This window comes from Cryptomeria japonica, chromosome 5 (assembly GCF_030272615.1).
Source record: "Cryptomeria japonica chromosome 5, Sugi_1.0, whole genome shotgun sequence".
NCBI classification, from domain to species: domain Eukaryota; kingdom Viridiplantae; phylum Streptophyta; class Pinopsida; order Cupressales; family Cupressaceae; genus Cryptomeria; species Cryptomeria japonica.
In genome coordinates this window covers 241498313-241525207 of record NC_081409.1, presented here as the reverse complement: position 1 = coordinate 241525207, position 26895 = coordinate 241498313, and the positions used below count along the sequence as shown (strand labels likewise).

At 38.4% G+C, this 26895-nt stretch overlaps 1 protein-coding gene across 3 annotated transcripts in view; it reads right to left on the bottom strand.

Annotated features, from left to right (window-relative positions):
* Window positions 1-26895, bottom strand: part of LOC131028835 (uncharacterized) — a 246320-nt gene that overhangs the window by 114174 nt on the left and 105251 nt on the right. For 2 of the 3 annotated variants that reach the window (XM_057959188.2, XM_057959190.2), the window contains one exon: window positions 14352-14402. The exons of the other annotated variant lie outside the window; for it this stretch is intronic. In XM_057959188.2, the coding sequence (XP_057815171.2) occupies window positions 14352-14402 (51 nt within the window). The remainder of the gene's footprint in view (window positions 1-14351; window positions 14403-26895) is intronic. 3 annotated transcript variants of the gene reach the window in all.

Below are 26895 nucleotides of genomic sequence, written 5' to 3'. Positions count from 1 at the left end.
GCGTGAGGAGATTCAGATATGCGTACCAAATGTCATATGTCACAAGGCATGTTCAAAACATTCTCCAATTTATAATTATTAAAGTTAAATTTATGAAATTTAAATATTTATTTTATTTTATTTTATATGACATTTATTTATTTAAACTTTAATTTGTTATCAACATTAATTTGATTTTTAGACTGAATTAGGTTGCTGGGATTTGTTTTGTATTGCACACAATTGTTCTAAAATGACTTCTTAAGGTGCGAGAAGCATTGAGCAGCATGGCCATTAGCAACCAGTGGAGTGCATGGAGGCAACAAAATTCAGAAAGGGCTCACAAAGTCAAATCCTTGATCCTAATTACGGGTGGTGATCTCGAGTGAACTACATCTTGAATTTCACTAAACATATCATAACTATAATTGGGTTTGTGAACATAGCTAGCACAAATCTATTATGGTGTGGACTTCATGATAGAAAAACTGAAGGCCATAATAGAAAATGACGATGCCTGAAAGGAAAAAAACATTCTTGACGACTACAATAAAACGAACACGCCCTTGCATATGCATTATCTCCCAAATCTTACAACACGGAAATAAAGTCTTTGCCAAGGAGAATGCCAGCATATAGAGACAATTAAGCTGTAATGGGTATAAAAATGGATTCCAAAGAATCTTCTGAGATCCGTAAGTGGTGGATAAAGTTAGGACTAAATTTGGTAGGTTCATAACAGGACGAGATCATAACATTTGTGCTCTTTGAGATAAGTACAAGACAGATGCTCATACATGGTGGTACCTGTTGACGGGAATAATCATTATGTTATGTTGTTATATTATGTTTATGTTGTCGTCGGTAATAATGAGTTACGGCGGTCAGTTAGTTGGCCGACGGGTAGGTAGTTGGAGTCGCGACGGTTGTGTCGCACCCCTTCGGGTATTATATATTGTGTACCTTGTCTTCGAAAGGATCATGATAGTCGTGTCAGATGTAATGTTATAAGCACTTATTGTACATGGACTATTGAATTAATACAGAGGTTGGTTATTTAATATATTTCCATTATGTTTTGTGCATTTACTTTCCGCATTTAACCGTTTACCCGAGAGGGCAAACATTTGGCGTTGTTGCCTAGACGAACTCGGGAACGGAACACACGGATGGCGCACGGACACAATGGGCCTACCCGTTGGTGAAGTAAACCCGGAGGCCGACGACGCACGGATAGAACTTTACACAGGAGAAGACACGGCAACGCGAGAATTTTCAATTTTGCTCCAGGTAGCCATTCAAACATAAGTCCGACGAGAAGCGGCGGGGGCAGAAATCCCAACAAGTGCCGTGTGGACAGCGCTGGAGGTTAGCCCGGCAGTAAACCGGTTGATGAACCACCTCCCCCGGTTGCTTGCACAGGCATCGCTGGCACAACAGGCCCGCCTGGAGGAGATTGCCCAGGAAGAGCGACGACAACAAATCCTGCAACGCTACGAAGAGAACAGCCGACGGGAAACAGAACGAGATGGTACCAGGCCAAGAGGAAATTGAACCTTGTAATAATCCTGACACACTGCTAAAATAAATTGTGGCCGAAAGGCAAAATAAAAATAAAAATAATAAATAAAAAAATTTGTACATGGCGTGTGGTTGCTATGTATGGAAGTGACTTATGCCCAATAGACTAAATAAGGACAAAAATAAAAAGATACAGAGTGACGAATGCGAAGTGGCACAAACCGCGTTGAAACTCAGACAGCAGATAGAACGAAGGTGTAGGCTAAGGCAGCTTGTCGAGGGACGACCGGCCGAGGGGTTGCCCGAAGGGAACCCAGGAGGTGTCACGGAGGTTGTGGAGGCAGAGATAGATGGAGAGAACTACACTATCTACACTGTTGTAGGGCTGCCAGAAGGAGTCACGGAGGGTGCCGAAGGAGAACTCTACAGTTCGCCAGAATACCACCGTAGGGTAAGAAGCCGCGAAGAGTTGGTGGAACAAACAAGGCGAAGTCTAAACCTGATCGACGCTACCAGAGACTTGCTAAAGAATTTGTCCATTTCAGAGGACAACCGGAGGGAGACACCGGAAGGTGACGGTACGACCGAAGGTGCCGAGGGAGCACAAGGGTACCGTACGGGAGGCAATTTGTTTGGTTCGGTGTCAGCAACTTTTTCCGGAGGACCCACGAGTGGAGGTTCAGTTGCAGGAGGCGGAGGATCGCCAGGTACAAGCACACAAGGAATTAGAGGAGCGAGACCCAGCGGTGGGATGGCGAGTAAACAAAAATTGCCAAAGTTCACAGGGGAGGGCAAGGAAGACCCCTTACGGCACTGCCGTACATGTGAAACCATTTGGTCTGCCAACGGAGTAACAGACCAGGATGACTGGGTATAGAAGTTCCCAGCCACGTTACGAGGAGTTGCCATAGATTGGTACTCCGATGTGGACAAGCAAAAAGTGGCCACATGGGCCAATCTACAGAAGGAATTCACGGGGGAGTTTCGGTTGCTCCGTGATGATAATGAAATTGTAACGGAGATATACAGTACCAAACAAGGTACCAGGGAGACAGTACGGGCATACAGTCGGAGGCTGAAAGAACTCTTGGGTAAAATGGAAAGCCAACCCACAGATGGATTGAAGAAACGATGGTTCGTTGAAGGGTTGTAATCCTCCCTACGAAGGAAGATGAAAATTGTACCCCCGACGTCATATGACGACGCTTATAATACGGCGATGGACTTGGAGAGCGAACACAAAACATCAAAGAAGAAGAAAAGTAATAAATCCTCATCCGAGGACGATGACTCTTCACAGGAAAGCAGCAGCGACGACGAGGATGGCAAACGGGTGCAAGCGCTCCAGAAAGACATGGAGCGAATGAGAAAGGAATTCAAAATAATGAGAAGCACTGGTCGGAACGAAGGGGACATATGGTGCACTGAGTGCAAAGAGGAAGGACACACAAAGGGTACTTGCCAAAAGAAGGCATTCTGCGAGATTTGCCAAGTGATGGGACACTCCACCAAGGAGTGCCCATACAACATGAAAACCCGAGGTACGCAAATGAACCAGGTGTTGTTCACAGAGCAGGCCACAACATCCACACCAACGGGTATCGGCCAACATACTAACACAACGGCATCATCTGGAGGATACCGGGACAACAAACGCGGCGGCGGAAGGAATAGCAACAATAACAATAACGGAAGCCGTATAGAGTATGACGCCAAGGGCCGACCAATTATCCAATGTAGGGCCTGTAATCAGTGGGGGCACTTCGCCCGTGATTGCACGAAGGAAGCCACCCCTCAGCACCTCTGTCGTTGGTGTGGGCCAGGCGAACATGAGGACGCAAATTGCTCCCAGGCAGGGGTTAATCTCCTCAACATTGAGAAGGCTGAGAAGACTGGTGAGAAAGAAGTACTGGCGATCACCTGCGCCCAGACGAAAAAAGCCACTTATCCCGACCCCCATACGGAGAAGGAGAGATTACGGGAAGCGAAGGCCAATATTGAACGTGAGATGACGACCGAACGACGGGACAACGAGGTGGCGAGTACATCATCCCGTACGGAAGCGGAAAATAACATCATTGGGCAAATCTTGCAGATGGAGGTGCCGATAAAGGTAAAAGACCTTCTAGACTATATGCCACAATTGAGGACTGCCATCCTCACCAATGTGCAAAGCACCGCAGCGTCAAGTGCACCACAGGTACGGGTTCCTGCCACCGCAGCGTCGAGTGCACCACAGGTACGGGTTCCCGCCACCGCATTGTCGAGTGCACCACAGGTAGGGGTTCCCGCCACCGCTTCGAAGAGTACACCACAGGTGGAGGTTTCCGTCAGCCCTTCGACTGACCCGATGTTACTAGCCGTGAGCAGTGGTAGACACCCAGCTGTGGTAGAAATGGGTATCCGTGGGACCATTCTGAAGGACACCATTGTGGACAGAGGATCTGCGGTGAATGTACTACCAGAAGAAACATGGAAGCGGCTAGGGAAGCCCACCCTGTGGCCACCCACGTTCAACCTGGTGGGAGCGGACCAACACGGCATTAAGCCACTCGGCCTGTTGATGGCCCAGCAAGTGACAATTGGTACGCAACCATTCTTGTTAGATTTCGTGGTTATTCCCTCGAAGAAGAAAGGCTATGACGCCATCCTGGGGAGAGCGTGGTTGATCAACGCAAGGGTAAACCACAACTGGAAGAAAAATACACTTTCCATGGAGAAGGGAGGGCGGAAATATACCATTGACCTACACACCCAAGATGTCAGCGAAGAGCTCGCCTCTTCAAACTCGGACTCAGAGGACTCTAATAAAAGGGAACAGGGTCCCGATGAAAGCAAGGGCAAGAACACGATGGAGCCGAACAGTGAAGGGGTGCTCGAATTGGAGGGATGTTCTGAAGATGAGGTATGCTCATTTAACGGGCTCTTCCATTGGCAAATGGAGGATTACGAAATGTTCCAAAGCTACAGGCTTGAAGTAGAGGAACCAGAGCAACCAACAGAGGTGTACCTGTCGGAATACAAAGAATATTGGAAGGGAGACGCCCCAAACCCTGGCGACGTAAATAATCCGAAGAGTGTCGGCAACGATTGGAACCCTGTGTGGAAGGCCACAGCCTTCAAAATCTTTATTATCCTTCTTCTTATGTATGGGAAGGAGGTCGTGGTCCCTGTAGAATTTGTGGTTCCAAGTCTTCCGATGGCCATTGAAAATAGATTGGCCACCAATGGGTACAAATTGAAACCCTACCACGCGAAGCACGTAGGGGACCCGAGAGGCCGGACAGACACCCGATAGGCCGGAGGGGGACCCGAGAGGATGGAAGGGGATCTGAGAGGCGAGGCAGGCGACTCAAGAGGCACAGGACCACAACAGGAGACCCTTGGGCAAGGAAAACTGAGAAGGATGAAGGGCGATCTCAGAGACAGGGGACCCCAGCAGAAGACTCTCTGGCAGAAAAAAAAAGAAAAAAAGAAAAAAAATAAAATAAAATCGTATGGCCGTACGGGTCAGCTGACCGTACAGAAAAAAAAAGGAGAAGAAAGCCACGGTGGAACCACCGTACGGTAGCACCACCGTGCGGTGGCAACACCGGCGGTGGCAACACCGACGGTGGGGCCACCGGCGGTGGAACCACCGTGCAGTGGCAACACCGACGGTGGAACCACCGTGCGGTGGAACCATCGTACGGTGGGACCACCGTGCGGTGGAACCATCGTACAGTGGCAACACCGGCGGTGGAACCATCGTACGATAGCACGTCCACCACCGTGCGATGGAAACCACTGCTGTTGCGGAGCACGAAGACATAAACGCAGCCCCCGCACAAACAAACACAGTCGTACGGTGGAGGGTGTTGACTGCACGATCGGAGGTGCCAGTGCTGTTGTTGACCGTACAGGAAGGTTGTATGGCCGAGGTGCCATCAGTGACATTACAATGCCAAAAAAAAAACGACGACGGCCAGATTTAAAATGATTTGCTGAAGTCTGGAGCCTAGACACTGAAAATATTGGAGTGTAGAAGAAGGGTTTTGACATCATAAAATATCACAGAAATGATGCCCGCGAGGGGCGTTGCCCCTCGACCCCGCAGGGGCGCTGCCCCTCGACCTCGCTGGGGGCGTTGCCCCCAGACCCCAGTTTATTTTTGAGCTACAGAAGACCACGGGAAGTGTTGTGGTTGTCCGTATTGTGAGAAAGAAGCCCGCAGCTAAGCATTGGCAGGGAGGCCATAAGCCGTAGAGGGAGGCAGATTTGGAGGTTGGGAACAAACAGAGTTTGAGGGAAGGCATTGCAGGTCTGTGCAGTTGTATGACACCAGGGAGTTATTCAGTTCAGTTTTTAGCCTTTGGGGAGTGTGATGGAGGATTTGAGGTGTCTCCTAGCATTTGTGCCAGCAGATTGTGGCCACCTCCAGGCATGACTGGTACGCTTTGAGGAACTCGGAGTATGTCTCGGCTGGACGTGAGGCTGCCGTGGTGGATGCACAGAGGGCTCGGGAGGAGCTGACCACCAGGTTGGAGGCAATAGTCATGTGAGACTTAGTTCAGCGTACCCAGGAGTTGGATGCCGAGAGAGGAGCACGGGTGGCTATTGAGGACAAATTGGCTAGGGAGATAGTATCATTTGAGTAGCAGTTGGTGGAAGCTGAGACTGGAAAACGTGTTTTGCAGACAAGTTTGGGTTAGGCACAGGAGGACTGTGATGGCAAAGGAAGCAATATTGGTGAAATCCGCACTTGAGCATCGGATGGTAGCAGAAAAGGGTTTTCAGGCGAGGACGCAGCAAGTGTATAAAATCCGGGCCCGAATGGCTTCAGTAGTTTCTGTCATTCATCTCTATTTTGCATTAAGTCGTCGGAGTCGACTTCTTTTCTTGGGGGGGATGATGTTGACGGGAATAATCATTATGTTATGTTGTTATATTATGTTTATGTTGTCGTCGGTAATAATGAGTTACGGCGATCAGTTAGTTGGCCGACGGGTAGGTAGTTGGAGTCGCGACGGTTGTGTCGCACCCCTTCGGGTATTATATATTGTGTACCTTGTCTTCGAAAGGATCATGATAGTCGTGTCAGATGTAATGTTATAAGCACTTATTGTACATGGACTGTTGAATTAATACAGAGGTTGGTTATTTAATATATTTCCATTATGTTCTGTGCATTTACTTTCCGCATTTAACCGTTTACCCGAGAGGGCAAACAGTACCTCCATGGAAAAAGTTATATGTTCCTCTAACCTCTTACAATGAAAATTCTATACGAGTAGCATTTCCAATTTTTTATTTTCAGCATTCTTATTTCCCACCATACTTTCACATTTTTAAGTTGTATTCACTTTCTCCCACTTTCAATAGGTTGCAAGTTCTTCACTTGAGCAGAATTACAGTACAATGTCCTTTATTCACTCATTTAAGTGAAACTGGTTCGCTGCAAAAAAATAGAAGATTTCGTCTACATTCATTCCAACTTATGCCTCCTATCACATAAGGTAGTTGACTACAAGTAAGGGGTGATGAAGAATTGGAATATAGCCCCTAAATGTGCCAACTTGAATGCATCTATTTTAGAGCTTGCCAAAGTCATTATAGAAGATGACAAGTCTTCTACACAGGATATTGATGTATCAATTGAGCATCTTAATGATGAGACACCATTTGGGTTTCTTAATTTCAAATATTGATTCCAAATTTTTTGAGTAGAGATTACCAGTGACAGTACTTGAACTATCACATTTTGCAATGAGCACCAATGACAAAAGTGACTCATCAATGGCCAATCTTTGAGCTTGATCATCTTTTATGGAGTGACTAAATTCATTATTGGAAATGTGAAGTCACCATTTTTGGAGATGGCTCTACATAGCAGTTGAAAGGTCTTTGTATTGAAGTGATAGCATCTAAGAATATGTCATCTATATTTATGGTTGCATCGGATTGATGAATGCAATCATTTGAGTGGTCGATTGATGGCCATGCTCACTGATACTTCAGTTTATTTTCTACTATATGTTTAGTATGTCTCTTTATTATGCACTAACCATATCCTAATTAACAAAGGGCTACCTTTGTGGTTGCTCCACCTTGTTCTATTTGTACTCATATTGTACATTGTCTGCTTAAGCCAGAATTAAATTAATGAAGTGGATATTATCATGAATCTTTTCTAATTGTTCTTCATTCTTCTTCTTCCTCCATTGATCCTATGAGTGTGTTTTATCAAGAATGAATGATTGCAACTCTATACAGATTCTTGTTTTATTAGTGAATTGTAACATTGTTGAATAGAGAAGAGACCCTCTTAGTTGGAATGAGTAGGTTATAAGCTTCTTACAACTACAGAATTTTCAAAGAAACATGTGATTTTTATTGAATTTGGCCGGCCTTTCTCACACCTACAGCATTTCAAATAAATGTGTGATTTTTATTGAATAGGACCAACCTATCCTCTAATAAATAAGATGTTCGTGCATTTATATGGATCAAATATGTCTGCTTTTCTTTTCTCTATCTACTTGCAGCATTCAAAAACCAGATGAAGATATCAAGGAGCAGACCTGTGAGTTTTAAGTGTAATGAGTGACTGAAACACATGCATGAGAAGGTCATGTCAGTGTTTTAGGTACCAGGAGAAAGCAAGAAGCATAGCTTGATAGAATTAGTCGACTTAAGTGACAGATTGCTGCACCCAAAATTTGCTTAAGTGGAAATATGAGACTTGGGCTTGCTTGGAAGAGAAGTTTCAGCAATTTAAGTGGCAAAAACAAATCAATCACGTACCTATGCTGTCTTAGCTTGCAAAACTGATGTTCACACTTGTGGTGTCCCCATCATATCTCTAAAATCAATCAAGCATAAGACACATATGTTGGTCCAGGTATCGCAGACTAGGACATCTTCAAGATAAGAAATAATTGTATATACTACTATATAGTAAGAATAGGAACATTTAAACAGTTAGGGTGAGAGAAAGCTCATTGTATTATCTTTATAAATACAGTTGAGAGAGTACGAAACCAAGCAGGATTACTGACAAACATGAACAAGCTTGTTGGGAAGTATTCACTTATGGCTAATGTCATCTTTGTCAAGGAAATCGCATGATTGTAGGGAAGAAATTCAGAGAAGGCGATCAGACCATTGCAAGGATAGGATTCCTCAATGTCTTGACATGTTCGGTAAGATCCACAACCGCCTTATTATGTGCAATCACTCTGCAGTAATGAGAAAGGGAGCGACCATTTAGATCTGCGAAGCCAACTTCAGACTTACATTCAGACTCTCATGATCAGTAGTGAACTGATCAGTAGTGAAGGTTAGTCTGGTTAGGTATACCATAGCATCAATAATACCTCCAAGCCAAGGCGACTGGCTTGAAGAATGAAAGAGATTAATCATGAAGGATATACAATACAAGGAAAAGGGTCGTAATCAAGGCTAAAGTGTAATAATAAGATGCAACTCTATAATGATAATCAAATAAACTACTCAAAGGCACTGTATAATAAGAAGACGTGAGAATATGCAAAAGGAAGGAATGAACAGGTCAAACCAAAGTCTAAGTTGTTTCTTATCTTTGACTCATTATCGTCTCAACAATTCCTGTCCCAAGGAAGAAACATGGTCACTTTTAGCATAATCTATAAACAGATATACTCCAGGCCTGATTCGCATAACGAACTTCTAATAATAATCAGTCCACTTAGAGACAAGAACTGGTCTACACTTAAAATAATTAATGACAAAGTAACTCCAATAAAAGGGCACATAGAATAGGCCGATCTGCCTTAATTAATTAGTCAAGGGTTAACTAATCTTGGATAAAAGGTGAGATCTGCAGTAAAGTAATCATCAATGAAGGGGTGCGATCTGAAGCATTCATGAAAAGGCGCGATCTGAAACACTCATGAAGAGGCACGATCTGAAACACTCATGAAGAGGCACGTCACTGGGCGATGAGACACTACCTTTCACCACACACCACACATTGGATATTTAATAGCAAACAAATGGTCTTCAAAAGGCATCGGCGAAGCTTTGTTATTTGTATTCATCACTGTGCATCAGCAAGTGAGCAGTCAGCGGCCTAGTTTAACAAAGAAGGTGTTCACCCATTCCATTGTAAGGTTTAAACACATGTATAAAGGAGTACATCTGAGACAGCGTTAAAATTGTATGACCGTCTAGTTAGATCCAGGAAAGCAATAGATCAGATACAAATATATCTCATGATCAAATAGCTTGATTAGGGACAGAAATCTCAATCAAATAGAGATCTGAAAACTATATTTTGTAATTCACAATCTCTGAAATAAATTATATTCAATACATAATTATCATTATATTGAATAAGAGATTCTCATTACATTCCATTATATTTACTTCATTTGATACCTTGTTCAAACTTCAAGATCACAAACTGATTGTAAAAATAGTGGTGACATTAGACAGGACACAACACTCCTAAGGGATCTAATTGTGGAAGAAAAAAGTGAATCACATACCCAGGTTAGCATTACCATTGGTTTAGAGGCAAGGACGATTGAGTCGTGCACCACGGAGGATTTTTGCCAATTTTAAGTGACAAGAGATGTAGAATTGCATGCCAGAGTGTTTTAAGCTGGCCTCAAAGATGAAAGGCACATTAAGTTAGATGAGCATCAATTTAAGTTGTTGATGCAGTCACTAATAGGAATATGGCTCTGTTTTGGCAAGTTGGATTGGTTTGAGTACAAAGTTGGCAACTATGACAAGGGTTTCAACCTCCTACGGGCAAAACGCATGTGTCGGTCATGTCTATCAGCAAGTTTTTGTGTAAGTATGGTGGCAGCTTGGAAAAATTTCACTATAGCCAGTTTCATGCCTGTGACAGCAGCTAGACATCACAAACAATGGAGTTAATGTCTCTTAAATCTCACATATTTCAATTAGAAAAGCAAGATGAAACAAAGGCAGCATTCATGACAACTTTGGAGGGTTAGGGTTTTCTGTCCTTCCAAGTGTTCCAATTTTTTGAAGTGCAAGAAATACCACTATAAGAACCCTACTCAATTTCACCCAAGTTTCGACTCTTCCTTCTGACTTACTAATTAGACATTTTGTCAAACATGTCAAGTGCAACCCGGTTGAGATTTTCAGACTGAATATTTGGGTTCCTAAGTTTGAACATACATCAACATTACCATATTCCTGACTAAGCCTTGCAATGTTCACTAGGTGACGCTAACAAACAATTTTGTAAGATATATATAATGCTCAGATATTCTTTGCAGACAGAGTGATATTATAATTCAAAGATTCCAATGAAGGTTTCTGCTGTGTACATAATATTTAAATGTTGTATACCCTAATCAGCTAAACCTTTCATTGTGCCAAATTAAAATTACAAAAAAATATGGAAGAGGTGTCTCCTACTTGACAAAGGATGGATTTCCCTGAATTCCGCACAGTAGTCTTTTTGCCTTCAACACGAAGTGAATGTTCATGCCCTTGAACCAACACCAATATATGTATGTCTAAATGTTCCTTCACCCACACTGGGGAAGAAAGATGCACCAATAATGGTCATTTACATTGATAATGGTCCTCCACACAATTCTTGTAGACGCCTTTGGGTGACCCGAAAAAAAAACCTATGCGTTGAAAAGCCCATGATCAAAAAATGACTCCAACTTTAGCGAGCTTGCATTTACCCTTGAGTCCACGGAAGGAAGCACTTGTAGTGTCTATGATGAAGCCACCACAGATCTACCTGGATGGGCGTCAAAGCTGCTCAAAGACCTCTAGGGTTTTTGTTCTAGGGCTTGAGAATAGCATGCAACGACACAGAAGATAGTTCAATTAAAAAAATATTAATGTGAATGAATAATACCTTCTCCTCAACTCCTAACTTTATCATATTGTTGGCCTTTCTTTTTCTTTTTTTCATTGAATCACTTCATGAAATGTCAATAATATTTCCTTGGAAATATATTACTCCAAATAAATTAAAAATTTGGGCATCTTTAAGTTACCACCAAGGCTTAAAATATTTATATCGCCTTCCTTATAAAGTGCTCAAGACATAATAATAATTAACTTAGCCTTCACAAAAATGTCGCCCCCATTGACACATTAATAACTAACTTAGCTTAGGAAAATTTATCGCCTAAGAAGGCTTGGGCGTCCTTTTGCACCATAGGGTGGGTCATTTAACAATTAAATATGAATTATAAATGTGACTTTAGCTTCTCCTTTCATATTTAATTATACAATTTTATTCCCTTTTAATTTTTCTTTAGCCTTCGGGAATAATAAAGGCTAGCAAATTAACAATAATTTGACTGCAAGGCAACGAGGGACATTACAATCCTCCCTTCCCATGATTGCTGGTCCTCTAGCAATCGCAAATTAAGATGTTGTAAAATCGATTCTCCTTCCCAAGTTGCATCCTCAACTAGCAAGTCTTTCCATCTGATGAGATATTCACGAATCACCCTGTTCCTCAATGTTTTCTCCCTCATATCTACATTACTATTAGGAACTAAAACCGAATTTCCTTCCTCATCGAGGGGTGGAAGTTCTGGAGATGAAACTGTTTGCTGGCCCTATGCTTTCTTGAGGCATGAAACATGGAACACGTTGTGTATTTTACTGCCTTCTAGAAGTTCCAATTCATATGCAACCTCCCCAATTCTTCATAGTATCTTGTAAGGCCCATAGAAACATGGCTTAATTTTTTCCACTCCACTTTTCTTTAGCGTTGATTGTCTGTATGGTTGTAGATGCAACAAAACTAAGTCCCCAACCTCAAAAGATCTCTCAACACGGTGTTTGTCTGCATATATTTTTTGCTGGTTTTGTGCGTGTTGGAGATTATCCTTTAATGCTTTAAGGATATCCTGATAGCTTTGCATCGTTTCTTTTGCCCAAGCGACTTTACTATCATTGAAGGCCAAATCCATAAATGATAGTGCATCATACCCGTATAACGCCCTAAAGGGAGACATGCCAATAGACATGTAGTAGGTGGTATTGAGTGGTACTCACCCACATTTGTTGCCGCTCATTTAAATCCTTCTACTCCAGGAACTATTTGAGACTGTTGTTATCAATTCTAACAACAAATTTAGTTCCCACTAGAAACTGCCTGAAATTAGCTAACGCATGCATAATCGCTAGTATCTCCTTATCGTATGTGGAGTACAATCTTTCTGTGTCCCTTAGGTTTTTGCTCTCATATGCAATCAGATGTCGATTTTGCATCAAAACTGCACCTATCCCCTGACCCGATGCATTGCACTCCAACACAAACGGTTATGTAAAATCAAGAAGCGCCAATACTAGACATGAGCTCATGACTTCCTTAAGCTTGTCAAATGTCACCTGTGCCACATTAGACCAATGAAATGCACCCTTTTTTGTGAGGTCTGTACGTGGTGATGCCAATTGCGAGAAACCTTTCACAAACCTTCGGTAATAGCAACATAGGCCCAAGAAACCTCTCAACTCTGAAATGTTCTTAGGTGACGACCAATCCTGAATAGCCTAAATCTTCTCTTGGTGTACCTTAACACCGTCAGCTCCAATCACATGTCCAAGGTAAAGAATCTCTATCATCCTGAACTCACATTTAGTAGCCTTCGCATACAATGATTGAGCCTCCATAATACCCAACACCACATCCAAATGTTGAAGATGGTCATTCCAAGACTTACTATATATCAATATGTCATCAAAGAAGACTAATACGAACTTGCGCAACTGATCCCAAAAGGTGTGGTTCATGTAAGATTGGCATGTCGCCGGTGCATTAGTGAGTCTGAATGGCATGACTAGGAACTCAAAACGTCCATAGTAACAGCGCAAATCAGTCTTGCGTATGTCTTCTTACCGAACTTGAATCTGGTGATAGCTTGAACTTAGATCAGTCTTAGAAAAATACATGGCCCCATGCAATTCATCAAGTAGCTTGTCGATCCTAGGAATGGGGTACCTATTCTCAATGGTCTTCTTGTCCAAGGCGCTATAATCTATGCACATGCACATAGTGCCATCCTTCTTTTGACCAAAACAACCGATGAAGCAAATGGACTAGAACTAGGCCGGATGTGTTCCATGCTCAATAACTCCTTGATTGTTTTCTCAATCTATTCTTTAATATGTCGTGGGTGTTGGTAGGGCGTAGTGATAACTGGCTTGACGCCCTCTTCAAGCTCTATAACATGCTCAAATCCACATCCAAGTGGTCTTCTTGGGGGAATTTCCCCAAACACCACACTATGCTTATCCAACACTGTCTAGATATCAGCATGATATTGTGGCTCACTGCTGGCAGTAGGCATGGAGGAAACAAAACACTGAACTGCTGCATTTTAATGTGGCTCGAGGAATGTGATCGATTGCTGTATCAAATCCAAGTATCCTAGCTCTCAAGAGAATCTAGATGATGTGGACTCTGATTTTAGAAGGACAACAGTTGATACCATGTGGTTCTATAGTTGGTTGTTTTGAATCTTGATGATAGAATATATTTGTAAACATTTGGGATATTGTAACAATAATTTATATTACTTTCTTCAAAGTGATTTATATTACTTCTAGTAAACAAAATTTCCTCTTATCTTATATTTGTATTAAGAAAATGTACTCTCGTGTCTTTTGCCACATATGTATATAGGCATTTTTATGGGTTCATATCCATTTTTGGTGGCCTAGAAAATTAGCCATATATGTATCCCATATCCATATCCATGCAACACTGCTGACACATATATCTAGACAGCATGCAGAATAGCCAAATTCCAAAACTAATAGAAAAGTGCACGTAATTTATCAAATCAAACAGTCAGAAGAACAGCATGTCATACCAAACTTGGTGATCAGCCTCAATGCATGTACAGGGCCTATACGATCAACCCCTACATGATCAAAACAAATATCCTTGTCACTTAGCATAAATGATATATTGCACAAACAGAGATTGCAAGTGTTCCAAATTTTACAATATTTATACTTGAAGATAAGAAAAAAAAGGTGCACAAACAAAAATAAAAAATATACACCATACTATTCCCACGTATATGATTCCAACATCTAGAATAAGAACAGATCAAATATACCACCACATATATCCAGGGTGTGACCCAAATATGTATTCATAACTAGAAATGGACAAATTAAAGTAAGGAGACAAATCAAATATGGTGAGTATGGACCTGTGTTATATTGCAGTAAAGTAGCAAAATTAGAGAAGCAGTAAAAGTGTACTCATTATAAAATTTAAATAAAGGGAAATGTCTGTCCTGCCACTATATGTCGACATCCCTGTCCATTATATTGTCAATAGAAAAATTAATTCTTTCTGTTCTCTTACTTACTCAATCATTTTTCCTATGCAATGAGAATAGAAATCATGCTTCTAGGGATTGTGAAGGTAATTGATTCAGTGTTACTGCATCATTACCTAATTCAGGGATAAGCTGTTTACAACACCACTCTAGCATCTCCTTCCTTAATTTTCATATCCACCTTTAATAACTGTCTTGTTGAAGAATTATACTATAGCCATTTAAATAACTTGGCATAACTTCTCCAATATTATTTATGTCCAACTATTATTCTTTTGTGAAATTCTAGCATTATCCACTTGTGATAAAAATAACTATATTCAATTATCCCAAATTTATTCTGGTGGTCATTGATCAATCAAGAAAATGTAGCTCTTATTCTAATAATCAGTTTGGCCCTAATATCTCTAATCTACCACTCAATTTATTTCTATGGCTTCATAGATTTCGTGTGAGTTTGTAGCATGTAAAAATCAATGACAGTAAACCCCCTACATCAATCAACCAAAATAATCGCAACAGGGATCTAAATGGACTGTATTTTGTAGAAAAATGAAACCACCAAGTAACGTAAGCCCTATTTTGTAACCACCAATTTCTACAAGTGGCAATTACCATAGTTGAAAAACTTAGACTTGACAATATCTCAGCTAACCCAGAAAATTTAAAAACTTGGGACAAAACTTGGCAAATTTATCAAACATTAAAAGACTATAAATTTCTTAAAATCTTCTTCAAAAACATGAATATTACTAAATTCATGGGACATGTTACTGATTACATTCATATATAGATCAAAATTGGAATTCAATACACATTATAGACCAAGAAATGAGTTTAATACATATGAACTTCAAGTTCCAATGCCTGCAACGTCTCTGAGAAGTATAACACGGAATACCCTTAAAAAACAACACTAGCAGAATACAAGAGAGTTCAAAATCAGGAATCTTATGAAGGTGTTACAAGTAACTCAAACCCCTATTTTCTGTTATTTCTAGACGTTAAAAACCTACCATCAAAGAGAAAAATCCAAGGAAACCTGGGGACACATCCCTGGCATTTTTAGGCGTGTTGAAAGGACACCTAGGGGACATCCTCAAGTCATCCTCAAAAATTGGAAATTGACAGGAAATGCCCCTGAAATGGGGGGACACGGCAGGAAACTGAAGGGGATGGCTAGCCGTCCCAAGGACGTCATAGATCTCCCCAATTTTCCTGAGGTTGGCTAGCCACCCTCTGCAAAATTTCAAATTTTTTTAAATAAAAAAACACTCAGAAAATTTTTTTAAAAAAATCATTCTAATATTTTTTCTTTGTGAACTCTCAATTTAATATTCCAAAGGTTCATTTCTTATCTTGATTTCATCTCTATATATGTTGGGTTTGAACACACTATGATTTTCTCTATCAATGTACTCAGATTGCTTGTTAAACAGTGTTCATTCACTGTTGTTGCTTCTCTACAACTTCTGGTCCATTTCTTGCTCTCTATTGTTCGTTTCTCTTGAATGCATATCTACTCTCTTGTCATAGTATTATGCCTTTATAATATTTCTATAGTACCTTGTTTTTCCTATATCAATCAACACTATCATTATGCATGTCTGCATCCTCATTTCAGACAACTTGGGTATAAAAATTTGTTACGTCGACAGGGTGCAGAAATTGAACTCACTACAATGCTTTCCTAGTTTTTTACATCATTTATAACTGTTATCTGTTGTCAACATATATAGTATACAATATATACCATACAATTGTAACTTCTCTCACATGCCACCAAGTCATCTCTCCCCAAGCTTCTGCTACAGGAATTACAACTACTCTCAAATGTTTGCATGCTTCAATCTCACCGTTGAGGCCTACTGTCATGTCCCCTCCTTGATCGTTATTTATAATCTAAATGAAACAATTATTATTATAAACTAATACAATCAATAAATGATTATTTGAAATTATTAATATTTAATTATTAAATATTATTATTAATATCTATTAATATTTAATTATTAAATATTATTATTATTATTCACAAATTAATATTGAAAATTATTATACAAAAATTATTTAGTAATATATGAATCACATTTTATTATTAATAGAATTTAATATTGTTAATACAATTAAATGCAATTAATATATTATTATTTAATTAATATATATTAATATTTATTATTAATAATATCCTTGAAATATTCAAATAAAAATAAATAAATAATATATTTTATACATCATAAATTATAAACTTAATTTACAATTGTAAACACCATTTATATATTTAAATTAATTAAATAAAATAAATATAAATATATTTAAATTAATTAAATAAAATAAATATAAATATATTTAAGGAGGATTGAAAGTCACTTTGATTATGGTGCAATAAGATTTAATAACAAGCACCTATAATTAATAATAGAATTGATATAAGACTAACAAATAAACATCAATGTTGATTCCCCCTAAATATGCAACTGGTCAAACAGCGATTAAGCTAAATATTCAAACATTGCCAATACTAGACAAAATTGCAAAATGAATCGAAAGGTCATTAAAGGAAGTAGACAAAGAAATGAATGATCTCTTACAATCATATCTTTATAATCCAGACTCAAAACTATAAATTAACAAATTATCATACCAAGCTGATCAATAAGAATGATTAAGTCATTGTGAGAGGTAAAATGTATGATTGGAGATCATCATGCTTAATACGGTTACATGAAGTTGACCATCGCTGCATATCGACCATACTTACAAAGAGTGAAAAGGTCACAACAAGGCCTTACACATTTGATCAATCAATTAACCTTATTAAAACTATTCAAACTTCCTTACATAACCATACTTCATCATTCATGTCAATTCATTTGACAAGTATTATGAATAAGTTTGATTATCTATTTGTGTCACAAAGTTGATTTTTGTTTTTATCTAAACTGATTCTATCTATCAAACTATTGAATATATTGGTTTAGTTATATATTACCATTGTATATCGGGTTAGTGAAATATCCCGATAACTATCAGCAGTTTAATTATCGATTTGGTTTATATGCATCGGACTCTTGGTGAAGGGTCGTGACTCCTTCGTGGGTCTTATATTTGTATGCATTCATTTAGATCGATATGGGGGGAGGAAGTTATCGGATCTAAAACACTTGCGAATTATTTTCTGCTACACCCCGTACAGATAAGCCGACAAGCATCTGTTCCGGAAGCACAATCACTATTATTCAGGTTCATCATGGACGAATATATACAGCCACGATTGAAAGAGGATAAAGAGTAGTGGCCATCACTCAGTAGCGTGGGAAGGATTATTAAGATAAATCACCAATAATGATCGGGGTCTAAAGAAAGACTGTGCTTATTTAATTATCTCCCAGACTTTAAGCAGTCCATCATGGTGTGCAAGCAATAAGGAACTGCAGATTGGAAACTACTACGGTGGGTGTAGAGAGGTAAGGGATGTCACAAATGTATATGTAAATGAATATAGTTAATAAATATTTTTATATATATATTAATGAATATTTTAATACATATATTAATGAATATTTTAATACATATGTTTAATATATGAAGTCTGATGATGTTTTTTATGCAATGGTAATATTAGTATAAACTACAACAGTCATCCTTAATTTCATATGCAGTGGCAGACCAGATCTGACACATGTCAGATCTGTCTGCCATTACCAGCCACCAAACATACTACTAACAAGTAATGTTTTAAGTAGCAGTATTCGTAATTTATATAATAGGTGGTAATATTACTAAATTTACTTATTTATTTATGTATACATATACTCAAATCAAAGTAAGGGATGATATAACGATCATAAATATAGATATTGATAATAATAATAAATGCTAATATAATACCTTTTGAAATTAGTAATAATTTATATAAATAGTAATAAGTAAATATGTAATGATTTATAAATAAATCAGAATACGACTAACTATTTTGTATTGTAACATAACAAGTACTTGATTGACTAAAGAAAGAAGGAACATTCCAGATATGATTCATGTTAAGGAAGTCTGGACTCTTAATCAAGTTAGTTTAAGTCATAAGTATTTTGAAAATAGATTAATTATGGTTAAAATTGATCAAAACCTAGTAGGGGACATTACACCTACTTAGAGCCCTCCACTAAGAGTTAATTCTATGAATTATACCAGTACTTTTCTGCCTGTTGGGCATGCCCTCAAACTCAATGTTGTACAAATTTCTTTTGGGAAGAACACTCCTTTATAATAACTCTGTAAAAGAATACAAAAGCAAGATTTCAGTCGCAACTATATTGATTTGAATGCACATTTTTGTGTAACCTACTCTAACTTAGATGCTGTAAGAAGCAAACTCATGATCAACTACATTAGCAATTATTACACAATGAATATGTTGGGCTGTTGTACCAGAGACACACTGTAACATTTACCTTGTGATTTTAATAGAAATAAATGTGAATCACTCAACAAGGTAACTGTGTCATGTTTAATACCCTGAATTGGCAGTTGACTCACATGTGAGCTCTCAATTTAGCACAAATATTATGTATTAAGATTCTATAATGTATATATGAATGCTTTATCAATGTTATCATATGAATATTTAAAATTTTGCTATATATTTTAAATTTTCCCTATTTTTTATATTGTTGTCCTCTTTGTCATCCGCTGCCATCCCCAAAAAATGGCCTGAAAAATTGGGGTCCCGGAAGCTTGGGGTAACATAAGAAAAATCTGCTTATCACAAAAACCAAAATCACTGTGATCTTTGAGGACAAATAATATAAGTTCCAACACCCACATTTCCACTATGCAGCAAACAACAACATGTGGTTCCCTTACTGCAGGATCAACAAACTGTCAAATAACCCATATACAAAAAAAGACCTGTAAAATGTTAAGATTTTGAAACAAATCACAAAAAAAATCTGCATCCAAGTTCTACCCTAGAATTGGGCATTTTGTTATAATTCTTATATAATAGGTGTGCACATTGACAATGAAAGCATTTGAATTTTGTTAATTTGTTCATCAATTCTCATGTGAAATCTCAATTCAAGTCTAATGTTATCTATTAAGCTTCTACAAAGTTTATGATGAATGCTTATCAATGTTATAATATGAATATTTGAAATTTCTCAATATATATAAGTTTCCCTATTTTTTATAGTTGTCTTCTAAAAAATGGCCCAAAAGTACCCCCGTACCACAAACACATTCCCTGCCATCCCCATACCCAAAACTTGGGCAAGCAGAGGTTACAACAGTTTGGTTTTACATCAGCATTTCATATTGACAATTAATCCTCTTATTTTGGTGTTCTCAATCCATATGTTGGCAACCTTGTAATGCTTCAGATGGTTATACCACCGAAAGCTTAAATTTCTATGCACTTTATTTTGTAAGCACTGGATAGTAGTACCACCAATGGATTTAAAATTGTTATTGCCGATGTACTCACAACAGAAAAATCTATTAATCTTTCCCACTGAATAAGTGAATATGCCCCTTCCACTCACCACAAAGAATTTTGTAATGTACCCACCATGACCATTACAATCAATATCAAACAAAGATCTGGAATTTGTCTTATGAAGTAAGACTTCGCAAATTCCTTCACCCATCATTAATTCAGAATATTAGCAGCAGTCCATAATTACAACAACAGGCCGTTTGGAATGAGGATTGCTATCAAATAACAATTGCTTTCCAGATCGTCCTACTTCTCCCCTTATGGCAGCGATCTCATCCATAACAAATAGTTAGTTAGATTTGGAAATAAAGACTAGAGTGAAACAGTTAAGATGAATGAAATAAAGAAGGTAAGTTATGAAGGGGCAGCAGTCAACTAATTAAGAGACATCTCCCTCACAAGCATCACAACCCCGTGGGAAAGATCATGACCTTCCACCTTGGAGGAAGAATATATAAGACCATTCTAGAAACCAAGAGAAGGCAAGGAAGGAGCACAAAGGAGATGAATATAAGATATCATCTAGAGAATCAGTTCGATCATAGTAGGATCATTGAATCAGATCAGAAAATTAGATTAGCAATTACAATAATAATGAAGGGCTGATTAGGGATGCGGTGGATCTAAGGGCAGCTGCCCTTACAAACGGACAGACATGCCCTCTCAAAACCATACAACCCTTGGCCAAAGTCATGACTCTACACCAGTAAAAGAAGGAATATAAAGACGTCTTCCAGCATCGGGGAGAAGGCAGAAAAAAGGAATAGAACTGATATCCTGATGGAATATATATTAATCGTTCATTAGGAGCATATCTGCTGATTATTCCAGTGTCAATCATTGGAGCGCACAGCCTGGTACGCTGTATGTCTTCTGATGTCTGTTAAATAAATACAGTTACAGAATTTATGCTTCTTTCTATGAACTGTTCTGTAGTTATATACATTTATAACAATGTCTGAAATATAAATGAAGATATATATATAAATATAGATATAATCTTTAACCAGACAAATAACAATGTTAGAATGTAAATCAGAAAGAACTCTTAAGTTAATAACAGTAAGGAGAATATGTTTATATATAATGCATGTTACTAGTGTCAGTATTTAAGAAGTTGGGGATTGAATTGTTTCCAAAGAGGGGCAGTCTAAATCCAATCAATAGGATGATTCCCAAGATAGGGTAAGGATCAGCGTCCCATAAACTTTGAGGGCATGGTCCCAAGATAGGGTAAGGGCTTGGATCCGTAAGCTTTGAGGGAGCCTATTGTATTTTGGTCACTAGGCGCTTTGGTAACATAGACATCCTCTTCTTCCTTAAAACTGAAGTAGTAACAAAGGTTGACACTTGCATTAAGAATTATGGATCATAAAATTAATTATCTAGTATGCTAGATGAACAATTTTCTTATTAATAATTGATAAATTAATTGAACTATGGAATATCACACATTTGATTCATGTTAAGATAGATTTGTCTCCTAGTCAATTTAGTTTAAGTCATAAGTATATTGAAATAGATTAATTATGGTTAAAACAGGCCTAAACCTAGTAGGGGACAACAAATTTTGTTTTACATTTCAATATTGTCTAATATTTCCCACTGAATAAAGGGAAGTTGTTGATTTTGGTATATGCATGGCTGTAGATTTTTTTATTTTTTTTATTCTCTATTATTTCTACCTATTGTTCATTAATTGATTGTATGTGTTCATCACTTCATTTATATATATTGGTGATGTCCATTCACTAAGGGTCACCACTCTTGGCCCAATAATTATATTATGTTATATTATATTATATTATATTATCTCAATAATAATAATAATATTAATATAATTATTATATCATAATAATTATATTATCAATGCCCATCAATATAATTATTATATCACAATAATTATCACAACCTTTATGTTATCCATGTCGGCATGTAGGAATCTGATCAACACTCCATCTTAGCCGATTAGGCCGATTAGGCCACTTACACATTTGTCTTCCTCAGGCTAGAAGTGATAACCGACGCTGCCAATCTTCAACACTCCCCCTCAGCTAGGGAGGATACTTCCAGCTGCACAAAACATATCACCTCATAGTGATGTTAACCACAATGGCTACTCCCATATGTGGAAAGGAAAGATATCACCTCACTGTGATATCAACCATTATTGTGAGATCGTCACCTCACAATGATGGTAAAATGCACAAGTGTTCATCATTGTGAGAATGTCACCTCACAATGACCTTCACCATGGCTCATCCCAGAGGGTGAATACACAAGTACAAGAAAATCATCATGGGCTCTCTCACGCGATGTTGTCATGGTGTCACACACATGACATCCACTATAACTCATCCCAGAGGGTGGATCCACCATGGCTCATCCCAAAGGGTGGAAATACAAATGAACACAACCACCATGGCTACTCCCAGAGGGTGGGTCCATCATGGCTATTCTCATGAATGGAAATGCAAAAGAACACAAGTGCCCATCACTAAATTCTCAACATGATGTCGTCATCTCATCATGACATTCATCGTGCCTACTCCCAGAGGGTAAATAAACACAAGTGCTAAGTCATGGAGTCTCTCACATGACATCCACCATGCCTACTCGCAAACGGTGGAACAAGGGCTAGAACCTCAAACTTCTCTCACAGAGAAGAATGCACAACAAGGGTTGATACCTCAAACTTCTCTCACAGAGAAGAATGCACAACAAGGGCTGATACCTCAAACTTCTCTCACAAAGAAGAATGCACAACAAGGGTTGATACCTCAAACTTCTCTCACAGAGAAGAATGAATAACAAGGGATTGAACCTCAAACTTCTCCCTCACAGAGAAGAACTCATTAACAAGGGCTTTCACCTCAAATTTCTCCATCACAGAGAAAAATGCATTAACCAAAAGGCGTGGCTCCCTCTTAAGCTGAAATGTCAAGCTCCCTCTGAAGTTGAAGTGTCATACTCACTCTGAAGCAGATATCAACCTTCTGACCTCTTCGTCTAGAGTTACTTTTGACGATATGTCAGACTCCCTCTGAATGTTGATTCTTCCTCTGTGAAGAATTGCAAGCAATCTTCCTTCCTTGAATGCAATCTCAAAGCATCTAGCGAAGATTTGATGGTTGTGTGGCCTTCGGCCCTCGCCATCCCTCATCATCTATCTTCTGCTCAACGACAACATATACGGATTACTCAAAGTTGTCAACACAGTAGACTGAAATATTTTGTGACCATCCACAAATAATTTGTTGTAATAGGTCTCCTCATCAAAGGTACATGACTATTTGTGTCAATGATCATAACCTTGTTCGTGCACAAATGTACTTGATATGACTGAATGAAATCAAGCCAGAGACGCATCCCTCGATTATCCAACCCAGCCCGGTCTTGAATTCGCCTCAATGCCACGGGACGATCCAGCTCTAACTAATCGCTAGACCTCGAGTCCAATATTCTGCTTTCGTAGTAGGCAGGTGCCTTCTCGAATTCCTCTCCAGAAGCAATGTGCGAGAGAGAAAATGTTGATCGCCAGTAATAATGGTGTGATACCTTCAACAGCCGATATGCAATATTTCCAGTCATCACATGTACTCAGCTTGATCAGGAATACGAGTTGAATGGTTTTCAACAATTCTTTGAAGTCATGCCCTCCATTCAATACGCTGTCGGAATACATCCTGCTAGCAAATATTCTGCAGAGAATATTGAGTGGAGAGTCTCTTCTTCCAACAGTAGTTGTTTCCCTATAAGATAAACTGCTTCCTTCTTTGCATACGGCAGACAACAGCATGAACCGATTCATTGCTGACTCATTTTCTTGGCTGATCAAAATGTCGTCACCTAAGTCAGATTATCTTTTCACAAATTTGTAACTTTAGTTTGATTCACAGATAAGACTTGCACAGCATCTTATCCTCTTTATCTCTGAGTCATTTTATGACCTTGTTCTCACCCTTTTACACATATGTATACTCCTTTTGTATACTTTCAGGTACAGATGTTATTATTTTCAGTATGCCGTCACCCACATATTTTATTATAATCTCTGCATTCCACACACTTATTTGAAGAATGATTTCGATCTATTTGAAGGTTTCACTCACAGCTTTTCTGAAATGTTGTATCTTTTCCTTATAACTATCGGTTGTGAATTTATTTAAAACCGATAATTCATATTAGTCAATATAGTCCATGTCTTTTCATTTAATTGTATCTTACTATAACACAAAAAAAATTGTCTTGTGTTACTTAACACGTCCATATTCTGCTTGCAAGGAATCGACCATCTATACCGGCCAGAAAATGAATCAAGTTGCATATTCTTTGTTCTTTAATTAATCAAACAAATGAATCATATTGAATCGACCATCACTTCACTGATTATCAACATTTTCTTATGTGGTTGATCCCCACAATTATATTAACCGCAAAGCTACGAACAGTATCGACCATTATTTGACCATTAGAATCACCAGTTCGAACATTATTTGAACATTAATCTTCCAGTTCGACTGCTTCAATCACCAATCGCATCTGACTTTGGATAATCACACTTTTCACTACATTAGCGCCACCTTCAATATCTTTGGTTGCTGATAACATGGTCGCTGAGTGTAATCTTTAGTGTTGGCTTCAATATCTCTTCGATATAATCGATTGTATTGAAGAATATAATCGCTGTTTATTATTATTAGTTATAAACAGTCACTTGCCTCTAACAAGTCTTTAACACTTCCTTGATTAAATCGTCTAATATGCATCCAGCTACGTGCAAACTCCAGCAAATAGGGTCCGCTTAAACAAATATTCACGGCAGGTCTAGGATATAAGTGCACCCAATATTTACATTGCCAAATATTTGATTAATGGCAAAAATTTAATCAATCCATGATATGCCTGCAACCTTTGTATCTTCAAGTATGTAATGTTAATCCGTTGTTTTCTAAAACTCACAGCAACACCCTTACATCTCCAGCACAAATGATGTGGACGATATGCCAAGGCTCCTTTATACTGCAGCAACTTTGACTTGGGTGCTGATGGTAATTCCTTATTTTTCATAACATTGAATATATATGTCTTGAATCTGGAGATGCCCCATTGCCTTCGTTTGCCAATATGATTATTATGTGTGATAGAAAATCTACAAGGCCTTCCCCGGTTTTCGAACCTGCTCTGATACCATGTTGATTTTGGTATATGCATGGCTGTAGATATTTTTTTATTTTTATTCTCTATTATTTCTACCTATTGTTCATTAATCGATTGTATGTGTTCATCACTTCATTTATATATATTGGTGGTGTCCCTTCACTAAGGGTCACCACTCTTGGCCCAATAATTATATTATGTTATATTATATTATATTATATTATCTCAATAATAATAATAATAATATTAATATAATTATTATATCATAATAATTATATTATCACAAATATTATCCCAACAAAATATAATAATTATATTATCAATGCCCATCAATATAATTATTATATCACAATAATTATCACAACCTTTATGTTATCCATGTCGGCATGTAGGAATCTGATCAACACTCCATCTGAGCCGATTAGGCTGATTAGGCCACTTACACATTTGTCTTCCTCAGGCTGGAAGCGATAACCAACGCTGCCAATCTTCAACAGAAGTACCCTTGAAATTCCCACTGAATAAGTGAATGTTTACTTCTTTCAGTACAGTCCACTTTATAAGTGGCATTGGCTGGCTTGCCGCCTAGTGCTTTCTTTTGTTTGGTGCAATTTAATTTGATTTGTAGGTTCTTTTACTCTTGCCACCTAGTGCTTTCTTTCAATTGGTGCAATTTAATTTAGTTTGTAGGTTCTTTCACCGTATGCTCTCACCTTACCCATCTAGGAAACTAGATAATCAAAAGGTGTAATGGATATTGTATTGTAATCTCATTTCCAGTTGCTATAGTTTCAAAAAGAAAGAATCTAGGGTGGTTATTACACCCCAACAAGGTCAAAGAGAAGCACCTCTGTTGTATTCCCTATTACAATATAGGGTGAAGTTAAGAGGCTAATCTCCCACCACCAAGCCCAGATTAAGGCCTTCGAGAACATATAAACCTTCATAACATATGCTATTTTTCATAATTTAAGCACTATGTTTTCATTGGCACCAAATCAGAGTCCTCATTATTTTTCACCAAATCTTCATTCTTCAAAGAACTGACTATGAATGGGGAATCTGACCAGTCTAAATGATGAGGATTGTGTAATTGAAGACAAGCATATCATTCCTCTTCAATCTTTTTATTTATTTTCTTGTGTGTTTTTAGAAACTCCTAAGATAGCCAACAAAAACTCACAAACATTCACGAAAACTTGATAACATCCACCACCTCCTAATCACCACGACTTCCTCCATTCTCTACTAAGCCAAAAGTGTCAATTATTACAAAATGTCTAATCATCAACTACCAAAAGTTAAGAACATACATCCAAGCAAGCAAAATACTAACAGTTGTTTTAATAGTCTATTTTGCCTCCAAAAACATGTAAATATACCTTCCTTCTTCCAGGGAAAACCATT